Source organism: Falco punctatus (genome assembly GCF_963210335.1).
Source record: "Falco punctatus genome assembly, chromosome: 16".
Classification (NCBI taxonomy): domain Eukaryota; kingdom Metazoa; phylum Chordata; class Aves; order Falconiformes; family Falconidae; genus Falco; species Falco punctatus.
This window is the reverse complement of record NC_137596.1, coordinates 6441954-6459452: the sequence shown is the minus strand read 5'-3', so window position 1 is coordinate 6459452 and position 17499 is coordinate 6441954. Positions and strand designations below refer to the sequence as shown.

General features: G+C 49.0%; 2 protein-coding genes across 6 annotated transcripts in view; both read left to right on the top strand.

Moving 5' to 3' along the window:
* Positions 1-505: 505 nt before the first annotated feature.
* LAYN (layilin) lies at positions 506-11826 on the top strand. 2 transcript variants are annotated; one of them, XM_080366766.1, is made up of 8 exons: positions 506-704; positions 1691-1714; positions 2877-3174; positions 5488-5645; positions 6027-6065; positions 6435-6518; positions 7286-7388; positions 8125-11826. In XM_080366766.1, exons 1-8 carry the CDS (start codon positions 638-640, stop codon positions 8480-8482), a joined length of 1131 nt encoding a protein of 376 aa, XP_080222892.1. In that variant the 5' UTR covers positions 506-637; the 3' UTR covers positions 8483-11826. The 2 variants fall into 2 exon arrangements, with proteins under 2 accessions (XP_080222892.1, XP_080222893.1); XM_080366767.1 differs by lacking the exon at positions 1691-1714 and having other exon boundaries at positions 507-704.
* A 132-nt stretch (positions 11827-11958) lies between these two features.
* The window catches only part of SIK2 (salt inducible kinase 2), a 60225-nt gene continuing 54684 nt past the window's right edge, over positions 11959-17499 (top strand). For 3 of the 4 annotated variants that reach the window (XM_080366758.1, XM_080366757.1, XM_080366756.1), the window contains exon 1: positions 11959-17045. In XM_080366758.1, coding sequence (XP_080222884.1) covers positions 16476-17045 — 570 coding nt within the window. In that variant the 5' untranslated portion in view covers positions 11959-16475. Of the gene's footprint in view, positions 17051-17499 lie in introns of all 4 variants that reach the window. The other variant, XM_080366759.1, reaches the window with a different exon arrangement.

The following is a 17499-nucleotide window of genomic DNA, read 5'->3' as shown; positions in this document are numbered from 1 at the left end:
GGGCACACCGCCCTGCCTCCGCCGGGGGGGCGCCTAAAAATAACGGGAACCGAGTTCCCGGCTTCTGGAGCAGCTTCCCAAAGGCAGCTGCCCATGGGGGGGCGGGGGGGGCAGCCGCTGGTGTCGGGGACCCACGTGTGGTACCGGTGCCCCCCCGCCCTGCCGGGGGGGGGAAGCGGCCCCTGCGCGCACGGCCGGGGCGGGGGAGGGGGGCGCCGGGCAAGGATGCGCAGCGGTGGTGCGGGTTCCCCCCTGCTCGCGGTGTGTGTGTGGGGGGGTCCCTCTGTCTCCCCCCGGGCTTTGGCTGGGGGGCTCTGCCGCTGCCGCCTCCTACCCCCGGGGGGGGCCGGCCCGCGGCCCCGGGGGCGGGATGGAGGGAGGAGGCGGGATGGGGGGGTGGGGGCGGGAGGGAGGGAAGGGGTGGGATGGGGGGAGGAGGAAGGATGGGCGGGGGAACAGGGGTACCGGGGGGGCCGGCCCGCTGGCCCGCGGCCCCGGTGGGGCGGGGTAGGGGGGGTGTCCCGGCGGGGGGTTGGCCCGCGGCCCCGGTGGGCGGGATGGAGGGCGGGGGCGGGGGTCGCGGCGGGGGCCGGGCTGGCGGGGGCGGGCGCCCCGCAGTCGCCGGGGAGCGGGCAGGATGCTGGTGGCCGCGGCGCTGTGCGCGGCCGCGCTGGGCTGGGCGGCGGGGGCCCGGCGGCTGGGCGGTAAGGGGCCGGGGGGGGGTCCCCGGGGGGTCCCCTGGGGGTCCCCGGGAGCGGGGTGGGCGCTGGGGTACGGGGCTGCGCTGCCTCGGGCGTTGCCGAAGAGTCCCGGTGCCGGGAGTGTCCGGCGCTGTCCCGGCTGGCAGCCGCCCCCCAGGTCCCCCCGGGCCCCCCTGCCGCCCCCCCCCCCCCCCCCCCTCCCCCCTGTGGCTGCCGGGCCGCCCCCCGGCTGGGCGCGGGGGGATGCTGCCCCCCGGCAGGCGCCGCTGGCGCGGCCAGATGTGCAGCAGCTGGCGGCAGGACCGGCCGTGCCGTGGGTGCAGCACCCAGCCGGGCGGGCCCCGGGCTCGGGGCGGGCGGGGGGGGCGCCCCCTGCCCCGACAGGTTGGTGCCTTCAGCCGGGAGCCTGCACACTGTCACCCGTGAATAATGCGCGTGTTGCTCCAACCTGAGGCAAATCGTTTCGTTGCATCTATAACTACGTTTGTCGTTGTGCCCCGCTCCTGTCTGCAGTAGGGCTCCTGCGGGGGTGGGGGGTGGGGGGTGGGGGGGGGCAGCTGGCAGCTGGGGATGTGTTGCTTTGCCTGAGTTTTCCACTTCTGAGGAACACTGACACATCCCTTGTCTTGCATGACCGAGGCTCCCTGCAGTCAGGCTGTGGCACATCTCGAGCAGGCAGTGAGGAGATACGGGGAAAGCACAAGGAAGCCTGTCTGCATCTGCGTATCCAGTTGTCCTGTTACCCAAAATATATTTGGGAACTTAACTAGCAGCGAAGTCTAGGCAGTCATCAACTACAATAAATTTTTCATGAGCTGAAAGCAACGGCAGATTTCGCTGGTAAGACAGAGATTTTCTGCCAGTTAATGGGGGAAAAAAACCCGAGTTTGTTTATCGGAAAAGAACCTGAGTGCAGTTTGTGACACTATTTCTAGACAGTTGCTGCAGTTTTTTGATGCATTGTGTTTTTCTCATGCCTTTCACAACAGCAGTGGACGTATCCCTCAGGAGAGGTAAGGGGGTTTTGCCGTTTGGACCAAGCCTGCATGTGTGCTCAGTTACCGAGAGAAACACAGGTTATGCCTGGAGATGTATTTTTAATAGTTTAGTCAGCTTAATCTAACTTTATTTAATTTCTGGGTAAAATGTTAGCAGACTCTGTGATTTCACGTACTTAACTGTTCAAAAATTCCAGTGCAAAAGGTGTTTTAAGTTCCCACTCTTAGACTGGCCATGGCAGGAAACTGCAAAAATAAAGAAAAGCCAGCGTGTATCCCATGGAGGGGTTTGTACGGACCTGTGCTCCCATCCCATTCGTTCTGAGTGCGTTACAAATCATGCTGAATGTTTTTCTTCCGTAAAAACATGTAGGTTAGCAGATTGTGCCTGCTGTGTGTTTGAAAAGAAATATTTACCGAGTTAAACAAAACTGTTTGTTTCCACAAGTCTAAATATTGGGACTCTTCTGCTGAGAAGCATACAAGTGCATAATTTTAGATTATGTCTCTTTTCACTTTGGTCTTTAATTTCCTTCTCATCAAAATAAGCCATGCTGCTTCCTGCGTGAGAAAGTCCTCGGCTTATGACGGTCTGAAAACACACGTTTGCTCCTGGGGCGGTGGGTACCACCACAGCGTGGGGTGATGCTCACTGTTGGACCAGGTGGACACATCTCTGTCCGCTGCAGTATATACCCCATGAAACTTACTGCGTATACCCCCAACGATAAATCATTGTTATCTCTGCTTGTGGAGGAGATCTCTAATTTTAGCCATTTAAATTCCTTTTAAAATAACAATAATTATTTTTAAAAAGCCTCCTTGAAATCTTGTAAAGGAACTCTAAAAGGTTGCACATGTCAGCTTCTGCTCTGGCACAGCATCTCGTCTCTGTAAGGAGCTCCAAGGGTCTTCAAATCGCTGAAAATTCCTGAGGGAGCGGAGAAATGCAGGACGTGAAGAGCAGTGCCATGCGGATCAGCCTAAGCTGTTACGTGCAGTGAGCAAAGTTTGGAGGTGCCTTTCCTCAGTCCAGTAATACAAGAGGCTTTTTAACTGTGTTGTTTTCCATACAAACTCCCGTACAGTGCAAAACTCAAAAAACCTGAACTATTGGCATCTATTTTTGGTACTAACAGTCATAGTTGCTCTAACAGGTTTCTTTCCGTTCCTGCAGGACAGACGGTTTGCCGGGGTGGAACACAGCGACCATGCTACAAAGTCGTTTATTTTCATGATGCTTCACGCAGGGTCGGCTATGAGGAAGCACACCTCGCCTGCAGAGCTGACGGTGGACATCTAGTCAGCATCGAAACAGAAGCAGAGCAAAGACTGATTGAAAAATTCATTGAGAGTCTCTTAGCTTCTGATGGAGATTTTTGGATAGGGCTTAGGAGGAAAAAGGAGAAGGTAGACAATAGTACGGAGTGTCAGAACCTCTACTCCTGGTCAGATGGCAGTTCATCCAAGTTTCGGTGAGTACCTGTGAGTGAGACTGGGAAGAGTATTTATAGGTCAGGGACTGTCACCTGCCGTTAGCGATCAGAGAGGATTATTTCAAAAGAATCAAGCAGTGTTGTCCCAGCTGTCGTCTGTGTTCCTTCTGCAGTCATTAAAGAGTGGTGGTATCTCCAGAGAGCGATTCATCCCATCCAGACATAAGCAATAGGCAAGTTACCGCAGTCTAGAGACCCTGCTTGCTCTCTGTTGCTCTATATCAGACACCCAGAGTGTCTAGCTTGGGCTAGATTGATAATTTTTGATTGCTAAAAAGAGGTAGAAAAACAAGCGATCCGGTCTTTTAAAATCTCCAGTTAGGCAAGTACAAAATAAGTGCTTTGACCTGAAGGTTCCTGCGCCTCGGATCCCCTGAGGTCTTGTTCCTGATGTCCTGAGCGATGGGCCCTTCTCATTGTACCTGCTGAGGGAGCAGCACTTCTTTCCCGCGGGACAGTAACATTGGAGAGCTGCAGTATTTGCTGTAGATGTGAAAAAAATGTCACAACACTTACTAGATTTACACTTCCTTGTCTTAAAGCGAGCAGAACCACAGCATTTTCTTTAAAATCTAAAGGCAACAACATTTACAACCAGTACAAGGTTGCTGGAGTTGTTTTCACTACTTTCACATTTCTGTTCAGTATGGAATCGAAATGTGTTTAGCCTCAAACGTTCTGCTAAATAATGATTTGATTTCAATCGTGAGTCAGTTTTCTACACAAAAGATATTCTTAGCTCTAGGCCTACAAGGTCTGCCTTTCTGTGGTACAGAAGTAGAAAATCTGCTCTAAACATTGCCAGGTTGATGAAAGCCCTAGCAACAGGGTGCCAGCTCTACAGGGAACTTCAGGTTCAAGACTCTTTTGCCTGGTAGGTATTTACTATTGAACCTGTGATTAATTTTAAAAAATCAGACTATACAATGTTCAGTCATTATCCTGAACTTCTTGCTGCATTTACAGTGGTTGAACTGCAAATTTCACGAAATAACCCAAACATTCTTAAATAATTTATGGCAACATGTCAAATGTATGACGAGTCTGCCTTTGCATTCTTCTTTATATTGGACATGTGTAAAAATACCTCGTTATTGTGAACTTTATGCTTGGGGAACCCGTAAAAATTGTAGTCACTCTGTGCAGGAATGAATAAAACAGATCTGCTGTTAGTACTGACCAATATATTAAAGTTTCTGCTGTGGTTCAGATGTTGGGGGTAGGTCATAGGAAGCTGGAACCAGATCTGCTGCTGCTTTATTGCCTTTCGTTGGTGAGACACAGGTTATTTATGGTACATGACAAAGCCAAGGGAAAGGTCAGGGGCATGGCAGCGAGGGGGCACTAGGGGATGAACAAAGCAAGGGAGAAATACAGCATTGTAATGATTGAAAAAATACTGCTTCAACACGTGGGGGGGTTTCCCCATGTTGAATACCTTGGTAATATCTGGAATTCTGTATATTGTATGGATCGGCTCTCAGCCAGTGCTTGGCATGCAGAACATTGCTTGTTCCAAAATCAGTAGGTATTGAAGACTTTCTCAAAATCAGGACACAGCCGTAGAAGGTTTCTCTGTGGTGCCTAAAATGCTTCTTCAGTGATGAGCGTATTACAGAGCACTAAGCAGTGAGGTCTTCCTGTGTACTGCTTGGAAGGGCTCACACAGTTTTCTGGTGGTGAAGTTTATTACTAAAAAAAAAAAAAAAAAAATAAAAAATTGTCCACAAGACAAGTTTTATGCATATTAGTGTTTTTCTAGACAGACAAAACCAGATCTTGCTTTAGCTTTTCCATTTTCTTCTTAAGTCAAGGAATCATAGAATGGTTTGGGTTGGAAGTGACCTTAAAGATCCTCTAGTCAAATTTTGCAGGCATTGGGCACTGAGGCTAGAAAGCAAAAATCACTCCGACAGATGACTTTGCACAGGTCTAAAATTGTGTAGAGGAAGTCCATGGGCTCCTGAGCTTTTACTCGGCCTCGCAGGGGACATTCAGGCAGTGAGGTACTCAACCCTTCACTCCCTGATATTTGTTGAACACCTTGCTCACCGAGGTTTCTTTGAAAAGTAAGAATTCCCAAAAGAGAAGCTGTAAATCATTGTATTGTTGTTCCTACTTTTACAGATTGGAATTGGCAGGAGGTGAGGGTGGAGAGGGGTGGGCTGAGCTGTAATCCGCTCTGATTCTGCCCTCTCTGGTGCCCTGCATGCTGTATTCCCATCTGAGCTTCTGCAGTACCGTGGGAAGTGACGTCAAGTCTTGCTTGACACGTTTGTTGTATTTTCTTAGGAACTGGTATGTAGATGAGCCATCCTGTGGGAGTGAAATCTGTGTTGTGATGTACCACCAGCCATCTGCCCCACCAGGTGTCGGAGGTCCTTACATGTTTCAATGGAACGATGACAGATGCAACATGAAAAATAACTTCATTTGCAAATATCCTCTTGGTAATGAGTCATTCTGTAGCTTTAAAAACCAACCTGCTCGCAGTCCCCCGAAAGGAGGTATGAGGAGATTGCAGTAACGGATAGGGAAACCCTTGCTTAGCTTCACTGCAAAGATCTAGTGGGAGACGTATCTTTAAATTTATGCAAGTCCTGGGGAAAGCAACCGCAGTATCTTACTGTGTGTAGCTACTTGGCTTGTGAGTCTACATGAATTGTCAGAGTAATTTTCTAAAATTTTCTAAAGTATTTGCGGTCTCAAAGGCAGCCTGAGGGAGAGAGAACACTCAAGAAGGGTGCTGATGTTACTAGACTATATTCAATACGTTTGGTCTCCCTGCTCAAGCTTATGAGGCAATTGTGCATATCTTTTTTTTCTTTCAGAGAAGCCAACAGATGCTCCAATAGATAATTCTCAAAGAGGTAAGTTAAAGGTATTTGTTCGGGGCTTTTTTTAAATGATATGCTAACTTTCAGTAGAAATACTCCGTATTACATTCATTGCCAAGGACACTCCCAGACTGAAAACTTCTTAAGCAAGAAGCTGCACTGCAGTTCGCACTTTCCTCGTGCTATTCCATAATCCATTCTGCAGGAACACAGTCTTGCTGTAGTAGATGCAGGATCTGGGACCGCTGGTCACGCCGCACAAACCTAAGCAGAAGAATACTAGCCCACCTTACACATCTTTGCAGCTGGCAGCCTCTTCCATCTCCTCTCACCCTCGCTTTTGATGATTCTTAAATTCTTCCAAATAACACCTGTAACATTAGTTAAGCTGCTTCTTTCCAGGTGCTGCCACAGAGCCGTTAAACCCAGTATTCCCAGAAGAACGCCGTAAGAAAGACGCTAATGTAACAGTTGTAGAAGCCAAAGGTATGTTGTGCATTCAACAGCCACCTTGTTCTCTAACTGCGCAGGCCCACGTTCCTCACGTGTGGCTGCAAACGGTCAACATTTCAGTCTGAAGTGTGTGACCCTAGATTTAGAAGACTAATTTAGACACCGGCACCTGAAAAAAAAAAAAAACAACAAAAAAAAACCCAAAACAAAACTTCCCTCAAATATTTTCCAATACAAACCTAAACCAATCGCTTTGGCTACCGCAATGTTCTAAATCTAAAGCTGTGCGAAATATTCGGGGTCTGAAAAAGGGACTTCTGATTTATTGAGTCACTTTTGGATGTCTAAATTGTTAATGTTTTGTTTGTAAGTTTATTAGTAACTATGAAAACCTTTTGGTTTCTTCCTACCACGCTGACTTCCCCCCCTACAAACTCAGAGATCAAAAAAGACATTTTGCTCTCTGAAATCTTTTGGCTGAGGGTTCCTAAGCTTTTTAAAGATAGTGTGTCTGAATGATTTGCACTATTGCTGCCTTCTTACAGCAAGGCTTGTTGGTTCCTCATCTTGAAGATTCGAGCTTATTTGGCTTTAACCTGCTTAACTAGGTGGTTGGTCTCTGTTAATTTGCTGCCTTTGAGAAGAAGTAGATACTGCTAGATCGTTAACAACTGAGGTCGTAACGCCCACTGAGGTGTGATGATGCTGTCATTTGGAACTGTCAGGTTTTTTAGGAAGTTCTGTACATGTCAAATACAACTGGAAGTGAATAAAAGCCGGAATTTCATTTTTACCCCTAGGACCTGTTCAGAGTCTTGCCTACATCCTTATTCCCAGCATTCCTGTGCTGCTTCTCCTGATGGTCATTACAGCCACCTTCTGCTTTTGGCTCTCTGTGAAGAGGTGAGTGAACCTGTGTGTCGTGGTTTAACCCCAGCCGGCAACCCAGCACCACTCAGCTGCTCGCTCACTCCCCCCACAGTGGGATGGGGTGGGGAGAGAATAGGAAAGAAGAAGTGAGAAAACTCATGGGTTGGGGTAAAGACAGTTTAATAGGTAAAGCAAAAGCCATGCACACAAGCAAAGCAAAACAAGGGATTCATTCACCACTTCCCATGGGCAGGCAGGTGCTCAGCCATCTCCAGGAAAGCTGGGCTCCATCACACGTTAACAGGGACTTGGGAAGACCAACACCATAACGCCAAACATCCCTCCCTTCCTCCTCCTTCCCGCAGCTTTTATACTTAGCGTGATGTTCAGTGGTATGGAATATCTCTTTGGCTACCTCAGGTCAGCTGTCCTGGCTGTGTCCTCTCCCAGTTCCCCGTGCCCCTCCAGCCCTCTCCTGGCAGGGTCTGAGAAACTGAAAAGTCCTTGGCTTAGGATAAACATTACCCAGCAGCAACCAAAATCATCCGTGCGCTATCAACGTTGTTCTCACACCAAATCCAAAATGCAGTGCTGCACCAGCTGCTAAGAAGAAAATTAACTCTATCCTGGCTGAAAGCAGGACAGGGCGACTCAGGCTGTGAGTGTCAGCTTTCCTCGGGAGTCATCATTGGTGTAAGAGAGGTGTGGGTTTATTTTGTATTTGCCTCTGTGAAATATTATGACCTGTGCTCTTTCCTCCATCCCTAAGGAGGCAGGAGCGAATAGATGCAAGCCCAAAGGAGGAAGATGCATGGCTGTCTAACCCCAGGAGGAACAGCCCAAATCTGGATATTTACAAAGTAATCAAGACGCAATCAGAAGCAGATCTGGCTGGAACCAGGCCTGACACTAAGAATTCTTCCTTCCGGATGCAGGAAGATAAGGTGCTTGACAGCCTCTCCAGGGATGATGACGATGCTGCAATGAACACATCAACCAGTGGCTTTGTGACCTTGGCCAGTACTGGCAGTGGCTTTGTGACCAACGATATCTATGAGCTGTGCGGAGATCGTGTGGGGAGGAGCCAGGAATCGGCCTGGGTGGAGAATGAGATTTATGGATATTAAGGAAATGGACAAAAAAAAAGCCTGGACTATGGATGACAAAGTGAATATCAGTACAAGCTGACCTGCCCGCCGTATGCACGTGTTTTAACGTTAGCATATGTGATGTATATCCTGGTTTTGCATTGTCCCTATATTTTTCTCTTTTTTAAGAGATACGCTTTTTTTAAAGATCCAGACTGAAAAGAATGTGTATATTTTGCTTTGCATCAAGCCCCCTTTGCTCCAGGAATGGCTTGTTAATACTGTTGATTTTGGTTTACTGTTGGTTTTCTGGGGGTTTTTTTGGCACTCCAGAGATTTGCCTTTGAAACTAAAAGACAATCCAAAATCCCTACTTATTTAACTGACCTACTTAACTCTGACTTAACACAAAGGTGTCCACTGTCACACCTGGATTCTCATAGGTGTCTGCTTCATCCCCTTCCTTCTAGTTCTTACCACCAAGGCAGCGTACACGAGTCACAGTGCATAACCGCATTATTTATACCATTAGGTTGGTTTTTAAAGAATCCCAGCAAGTTCTTTGGAGTCACAAGGTGAGCTCTGCTCCCTCTCCCACTAGCAAAAGGAGTTGCAGAGCAAGGAACACGGGGCTTCTCTGCAATGATAAAGGAAGGGAATGGGGTACTCCAAAGCATTCTGCTTTCTCTTGGGGAATTACAGAAGCCTGTAATTAACAAAGATGTGCTAATTTGTCCTAAATGACAAATTGAGTACCGCTTCCTCTCTTACAGGAGGAATAACCAGTTGCACTTTTATTCTAGATCTTTTTTCTCCTTGGGCCTGTGACAGGTACTGCATTCCATGAAGACTGACATCCCGATGTTAATCTCCATAGAGATGGAATTTATGACGTAGTAGTTGAACGTAAAGAATTGGATAAAAAACAGCATTTTGACAGGTAAACTGAAGTGGCATGCTAATCACTCATAATAAATTATCTGGTTTCTATTTACAGGGACTTCACATATTCCAGTATGTAGATTAAAGAAGTGTTAAGGTGAGGTACTCAGGACAGTCCACAGAATTTCCTCTCTGGCAGCACAAGGGAATGGCGTCTTAATTTACCATAGTTTTTAAGGCATCATTTTGAAGCCAATATTAGATGCCTCCCATTTTCCTGCACCTTTGGAGGAGTAGAAATGAATGGCAGCAGGGCATAGCAACTGCCACACAACTAAATATAAATACAGGTGAAATGAGACTTTTCCTGTTAGATAGGAACAAGCAGGAACACGAAGCAACACTGTTTACCTCAGGGAAAAAAATTCGGAGTCTGTGAGTCACTGCTGGACTCCTAAGGGAAAGAGACGAGACGATCCTTCACACTAAGGGGTTTTTTTTTCAGAATATTATCTCTGTTTCTGTTATCTGCAGCACGTGTATTAAAGTTGTTAAGAAGCTAGGAGGAATCATTTGCCATGGAAGTGGGATGGAGGACCTGTCCGAATGTCTGCAGAAACAACTTCAGGCTGGAGTTTTATCCTCTCTGAGGTGTATAGAGTCAGACCAGGCTAACGGGATATTTTAAGAGTTGCACTGAGTTTAAATTTCTCTTGAGTGAACAGATAATGTATAGTTATTTTAGTCAACTGCACATAAATATGAGATTCATGATGTAGGAAGGTAAAGACACCTGTGGTGAACTATTCCAAGATCAACTGAATTTAACTTGGTCATTGGTATGTTTTAATACTTCAAGAGACCCCTTGTATCACAAGAATAAGGAATATATATTGGAAAAGAGAGAAAGGTGGTCCCATGCATATCAAAAAAATTCAGAGCGCTGTCTTTTCTGCTTGGGAGGATAATGTCATTTATTACTGTGAATGCAGAAAGGCAACAAAATGAAAAGTTGGGTGCCAAATATTTTCTTTAAACTGCACTCGCCTAGCTGTGGTTTGGTGAAGAGACACCTGGGCTTACCCACAGCAAGCTGAATACTGCACAACTTTACTTGGAATCAAGAAGGTGCAGAATTTGCCCGTCAGCATGGATTCTTAAGTAACTAGATGTCTTTGATTTTGAGCTCATCACGTGGAAACGTTTTCATCTTCCATGCATTAGACAGAGGACTTTCCAGCATCTCCCTTATAAGCTTGTAATTTCCTATGCCATGTAATACAGAGAGCATCACTGTGTACGTTTGCTGGGAAGAACATAGCAAAGGGGACACGGGAGCAGTTCTGACAACCTGGGATTGCAATTAACTCGGTTTTGGCTAGGGCTTTCTGATACGTATTTTGTTCATGTGACATAAATGTTTGTCTCACAGTTAAAAGGACTCAGCGACCTTCACGGGAGCTTGGAGCTAACTCCTGTGGCAAGGTCTGTGCACTGCTGCATTTGTCAGTGCAGCCAAGTGTAACAGGAATCTGGATAAAAACTGAGATTCATATTGACTTGAATGTGCTCAGAGCAAATGTCATGGGTTTGCTTTAGCCGAATTCCATTGTAAAAGTTACTTACAAGAAGTTGGAAGTACTTGCAATTACCCAAGCTTTTGGAAAGGGATAGGAAGGGAACTCAGATTTCTCCAATAAGCACATGCTCTTGGTCCCATAAAGGACTCTTTCTGTAATATGTTTGATGTTAATACTGAGATCTGAAAAACGGAAAATACATTTATAAGTAAAAGATTCCTCCCACTGAAAGGGACAGGCACAACCCATGCCTGTGCTCCCCAGGTGCCTCAGGCTATAGACGGACAACGCAGCGTTGGTTTGTACATTCTGCTTATTAAAGGTAGTTGTCCTTACCTGAACACGTTGGTGCTACATGGACGTGTGGAGTCTGGAGCACAAGTTCTGAAGCAAGCGGTAGATTCTAAGGTAAAGTCAGTGGCCATGAAGTACTGATAGCAACAGTTTGGGCACTGGATTATTTTTTTTTTTTGGTACAGAGCTAGTCTGAGTTTCTTATGTGAATTGAGTCCAGCTGTTAACGCTGAAGTCACGAATATGTTTAGAGGTTTGCATTCAGAGCTGTACGGCTTCTTGCTAGGGATCTTTGCATGTTCGTAGCTGTGTGCGTGTACAAAGCACTGCGAAGCTAAGCCATTAAGATTTATCTGTCCTGTCTGATCTGGTATCTCAGCTATTTCATACACTGGTTTATATATTCTCAAGGCAAATATGTTCAGCTTTGAGTAAACCAGCACATTTTGTTTTGTCTGCATTTACTCTGTTTTCAATTATTCCAGCAATGGAGCTGTTCCTTAAAAATGGAGTTTTATTTGATTGTATCCCATTGAACCAAGAAAGGAGTGCCACGTAGAGAACCAAGTACATTGAATGTTGGAAAGCTGGACGTCTGCACTGAAGAAAATAAAGCATTTAGGACATTATTGTGTACCTGGAGCCATTTGGATTCAGCTCTGTACTCTGTCTCAGTCTGATCTTAACTACTGCGTGTCTCAGTCCCATGTGAAAAACAGAAATAACAGCATTTTGCAGGCTTCCAGGGATGTCTGAAATCTAAAAATGAGTGACTCTGAAGTGATTCTGAGATTACAATAATGAGGCCTTGTAATTGACAAAATTTTAATTTTATTGTCCAGCAGATCTGTGCAGCAATTTTGAAGCATGTCTAGACTAAGTCATTATGTATAAAAAATTATTTGATTAAAGATAGGGTTTAGTTGAGCAGTTCTGGTACCTGGCCCTGTGTATAGCAAGTCATCTTTTTTACTTTGTCAGATCATGTCTGACCTTTTCACAAGCCAAATAAAAACAGTAAATACCTGTTTATCTATCTATGTCTAAAAAAATTCCACACGAAGTTTTGCCGTTCTCTATTACTTGCAATTATATCAACTTTCCAGCAAAGCTTTTGTCCATAGGTCTCGGTCAAGCACAGGACTTCTGAACACAGGAGTACTTACTGCAGTAAGACAAGACTACAGGTTACTGAAGTTGGTCCTCAGTGTTTTGATTTAAACAGTCAAGGGACATTTTCAAGCTTTATAGCCCTGTCTGGACTTCTCACATCCTTAGTTCAGATTTACTTAGTGGAGTCTTCAGCAATCTTGAAGATTGCCATGTAAGACAGCCTGGGTACGGGGGTTGCTCAGCCTGGAGAAGGGAAGGCTCCAGGGAGACCTTAGAGCACCTTCCAGCACCCAAAGGGGCCACCAGAAAGCTGGAGAGGGGCTTCTTACAGGGGCGTGTAGCGACAGGACAAGGGGGAATGGCTTTCAACTGAAAGAGGGTAGATTTTGATTAGATATGAGGAAGAAATTCTTCACTGTGAGGGTGGTGAGATGCTGGCCCAGGCTGCCCAGAGCAGCTGTGGGTGCCCCATCCCTGGCAGTGCTCAAGGCCAGGCTGGACGGGGCTGGGAGCAGCCTGCGCTAGCAGAAGGTGTCCCTGCTCACGACAGAGGGGTTGGACTACATGATCCTTAAAGTCCCTTCCAACCCAAACCATTCTATGAGTCTACGATTTCTCAGCCAAACACCTTACTTAATAGCCTGCAGTATTGTGGCAAGGAAAGCTTTCTGCTCATCCCCTTTCCCTGGTTGAATGTTTTCGGTACGAGTCCTTTGTTTAGGACACCATGTGTACACTGTGATGGACAGAAAAGTGATGCGGTAGTAACGTGCCAGTCTTCTGCTGGATGAGTTTTGCCTGAAGGTATACACGAAGTAAGGCAGAGCTAAAAGAAGGGTGCGGGTTGAGGCAATCTTGACACCTGTGAAATGCTGACTGAAGCCAGAACACTTCAGAATATATTGTTAAAACCACAGGGAATCACGTCTGCTTTGTCTGGCTTTAAACTGGGGATTTGCTGAACTCTGGGGTTGGAATCCATCTGGGTTTGGGGTTTGTTTTTTTCTTCTTTGACCAAAGACCAGGTAATGGAGGGAGAGTGACCAACCAAATGAAGCATGTCAAGCAGGAACACAAATATTACTCACCTGCTGCTCTGCAGGGAGGTATTTCCAGATCCAGGAAAGCAACATTTTGCTGCCAAACAAGCCTGCCTCTGAAGCCCCTGAAATGAATGTAGCCCTTGAAAGGGTTCCCTAAAAGTTTGTTTGTCTCCATTGCATGGAAATAAATAAATAGAAAGATGAAGAAGAACCGATTTGCATAAGCCAACAGGAAACAAAGTTGTGCCAAAGGCTTTGGCAGAAAATGTTTTATGTGGGTCTGAGACAACGGCAGAAATGAGTGCACGACGTGGCCCTGAGCGTGCTCTGCCAATGTAAATATGCAGGAAGAGGTCTCTGGATCTCTGTGCTACTGTTCTCTACTGCAAACATGGTCATATCTCAGTCCGCTGCCACAGCTGCTTCTCTCACTCCCTGAATGTTGTAGGTGAGGCTGATGTGCACGATGGCTCTGCCCTGCATATCTGCAGTATCACAAAGCGTCTGCCAATCTCGCACCGTTCACCCCCCCCCCCAACAGTGGTGCAGGATGAAGCCCTGAGAGAAGTAATCCCTTAAAAAATAAAACCTTCTACTTGTCCTGAAAATGACACCCAGTTAGCAACCATTTTTCCTGGAAAAGCAAAATCCTTTAGAGGAATTTAGTGCACAGGAGCATAGTCATTGCTGAGCACTTGCAATGTCCGGGGTTTCTAATGCAGTAGTGTTCTTTTATCAAGCAATTGTGCATCTATGTGCTTTTACTCTTGTATGCTTGGTCTCTTGTCTTTTTTTTTTTTTTCTTTGGCAGGCACTACACATCTTTCAGGCATTGAAAAACAGAAAATGAGAGGAAAAAAAACTCAAGCCAGATGTTGGAGCTTAGGTGCATAAACACGTAAAGCCACATTTTGGCAACTCAGTGCGTGCCCTGATCTTTTGAGCTGCTTATTATTGAACTCGGGCAAAGTCAGCCGCGTGTGCTCAGCTTCCCTGGAAGCTATTAGAAAGCGAGGCAATTTTATAATTTCTCTGACATCGTGTAGTAGAGGAGCAGAGCTGTAGTAGTAGGTAGAGGAACACTAACCACAAGAGGGCACGTGTGCTCCACAGTTTGTCTGCTTGAGGCCCGGGCAAGCTCCTCTGCAGCAGCTCCTGAGCATCCCTTGCAGCCCCCAAAAGCCACCCCGGGCCATTATAAAGGCGGCTCTGCGAAGCAGGGGGTCGTGGCTGCAGGTTCCTCTAGCAGCGTTGTTAAGAACAGGTTTTGTAATCTGAACCTTCAGGCCAAAAAGGGCCCTGTGGCGTGCAGCACAAGAAAGTTTCTGCAGAAGTTTTCTGTTGCAAGCGCAAAATCTGACTTAATAATTGATTTTGCATCCGTCTGGTGGGATTTTACAGGGGTGAAAGCAGGCAGGAAGCAAATACATATTCTGTTACTAAAAATTTTGTTTATACTAAAGTGACTGAGAATGAATATCAGGCAATATTTTGCACAATGTAGAAAAAGTTACTTTTAACACACCAAGCTCGTATCATGCTAGAAATATTTGTCAGTGTTTCAGATTTGTGATAAAAATGTAGCATCCTATATGGCGAAACAAGAGCGAAATTTCACAAGTAGCAGTTCGGGATGACTCCATTTTCTATTCAAGTAGGATTATGGTAAGCTTGCTCATGCACCTATCAATCATTTAACAGGGTGGATGTCTGACTAACTAAAGTCATCAGTTAGTCATTGCCAGAACTTAAGGGGATAAATAGAACAGTAACAGCCCAGTTATTACCCACAGCAGTCTAAGTAGCGTCATCTCAAAATGTCATTCCTTAGAGGAATCTCATGAACTGCAAGTGCAGTGAAGGACAAACATTAACTTTTCACAGAGGTCTTCAGTTCGCTTTGCAGAACACTCCTTGCTGTTTGTCACATAACAAATTTAACCAGCTTTCCACAAGTACGAGGCAGCTTTACGTCTAAGACGTGTATACAAAGGGAAAGCAAGAGCCAGAAGTTTGTTTCTTCCTTTCTCCCACTTGCTTTTTTGCGCCCGCTGCACCCTGTGTTCTTGAAAGGTCTGTGACTTGCTCAACGTGCAGCTGATTCAACAGGCACAACGTGCCCTTGTGCCGTCAGCTTTTGGGCATGCCTTGTTTAGTCAGTGGGGCTGAGCGAAGCCTCCAGGGCGATTCCTGGTATCGAAATGTCAGAAGGCGCCAGTTCTCCAGCGTGAGATGGGACAGGGGAGAGGGAGCGGTCAGAGAGGGGCAGGCACGAACTGGGAAAGATCGCTGCGGGAGTTGAAATGAACGTGGCATTTTTAAAATGAAAGCAAGCTCTAATGTGTAGTTCTGCAAACATGAAGCAGACTAGCTGGACTTAGTAAGGAAATCTAGCATAAAAGGCCTTAAACTTTCCCACACTTACACTGTCAACTCTGTGCGGCCTCTGATTGTTTTGTGTCAAAGGGCCTAACAAAGCTTCCAAATGTCTTGCTTTCCAGGTGTGTAGGAGATAAATAGATGGAATAGCTGAGCTGGAAGGGACCTACAAGAGTCACCTAGTCCAGCTGCCTGACCAAGTCAGGCTACAAGGTAAAAAGCACGTTATTAAGGGCACTGTCCTCTCAAGTTTTGCCTGTCAAATGCTGACGGGCTTGTGGCATCGATCACCTCTCCAGGGAGCCTGTTCCAGTGTTTGACCGCCTTCTCCGTAAGGAAATGCATCCTAATATCCTAATAACCTCCTCTGACGCAGCGTTGGGCCATTCCCGCGCGTCCCGTCACAGGACCCTGGGGAGAGGAGCTCAGCACCCCGCTCTCCCCACCTGCTCCTCAGGAAGGTGCAGAGGGTGGCCAGGCCGTCCCTCAGCCTCCTTTCTCCGCAGCAGACAAGCCCGAAGGGCACAGCCGCCCCTCACGGAGCATGGCCAGCCCTGCCGCCCCCCCGGCCGCCCTCCGGCCGTGTCCCAGGGCCTTGGCACCCTCCCGAGGTCGTGGGGCCCAGAGCTGCACCCGGCGGGCGCTCGAGGTGACCCTCATGCGATGCCCATCGGGATTCGGGGAGGATGATGTACTGAGGAAAGGCAAATTCCCGGTGTGGAATAACTCGGCCCACCGGGAATGCTGCTGGCTGCCAGGGAGAGGGTATTCCTGTCAGGGAACCCGAGTACCCCGGGGCCGCAGCCCGGGCTCTCCCCTGCCCCTGGGGAGCCCCTGGGTCAGGGCCGGAGAGACTCCTGGGGCCGGGTGGTCGCGTCCCCAGCCGAGGGGCGGCGGGCACGGCGGGGGAGCCGGGCGGGGGGACCCCCACAACAGCAGCAGCGAGGCGGAGGGCCCCGCAGCGCCCGCGGGCGCCGTGCGACGGCCGAGGCCCCGGGGCGGCCGCCCCGCCGCGGTGGCTGCGGTTGCCATGGCGAGAGGCTCCGCCCGGCCGTGACGCCCGCGGTGACGCGCGGCGGCGGAGGGGCGGCGCGGCTCCAGGGCGCCGCAGCCAGAGCCCAGCCGCCGCCGCCGGAGCCGCCGCCGCCCCCCGAGCCCAGCATGGTAATGGCCGAGCCCCGGCGGCCCCCCGCGCTGCTGCCCCGCGGGCTCGGGCCCGTCCGCGTCGGCTTCTACGATATCGAGGGCACGCTGGGCAAAGGCAACTTCGCCGTGGTCAAGCTGGCGCGGCACCGCATCACGCGGAGCGAGGTGAGGTGAGGCGCGGGGGCCGCCGGCGCCCCCTGCCCCGGGCCTAGCGCGGCCCGCTGCTCCCCGGGCCCGGCCGGCCGGGCTGGCGCGCCCGCGGGGCGTGGGGGGTGCGGGCGGAGCGGGGGGAGCCGCGGGGTTTGGGGGGGAGCTCGGCGGGGCGCGGAGGGCGGCCGGCCCTGGGGGGGCGGGGGGCGGGCGGGCCGCGGGGGCCGCCTGCCTCGGGGGCTGGGGGCGTGCGGCGGCCGTGCGGGCAGCCTGCGCCTTTTGTCCCTTCCGCACCGGGGCCGCCTCCTGCAGGGCCGGCGGGGGGACATCTTAACGTGCCGGAGGTGCCGGGCCCTGCGGCGGGCTGGGGGGCCGGAGCGCTGCCCGCCCCTCTCCTTCGGCCGCTCCCGCCGCCCCGGCCGGGCAGCGGCTGCCCCCGGGCCCGGCGGCGGGCACGGCAAGGGTGCGG

Excerpts from the sequence above, each read along its gene's own strand:
- LAYN (XM_080366766.1), top strand. The coding sequence starts at position 638 with ATGCTGGTGGCCGCGGCGCTGTGCGCGGCCGCGCTGGGCTGGGCGGCG. Across the intron at positions 705-1,690 it reads GGGGGCCCGGCGGCTGGGCG|CAGTGGACGTATCCCTCAGG; the intron begins GTAAGGGGCCGG and ends CTTTCACAACAG. Across the intron at positions 1,715-2,876 it reads GGACGTATCCCTCAGGAGAG|GACAGACGGTTTGCCGGGGT; the intron begins GTAAGGGGGTTT and ends CCGTTCCTGCAG.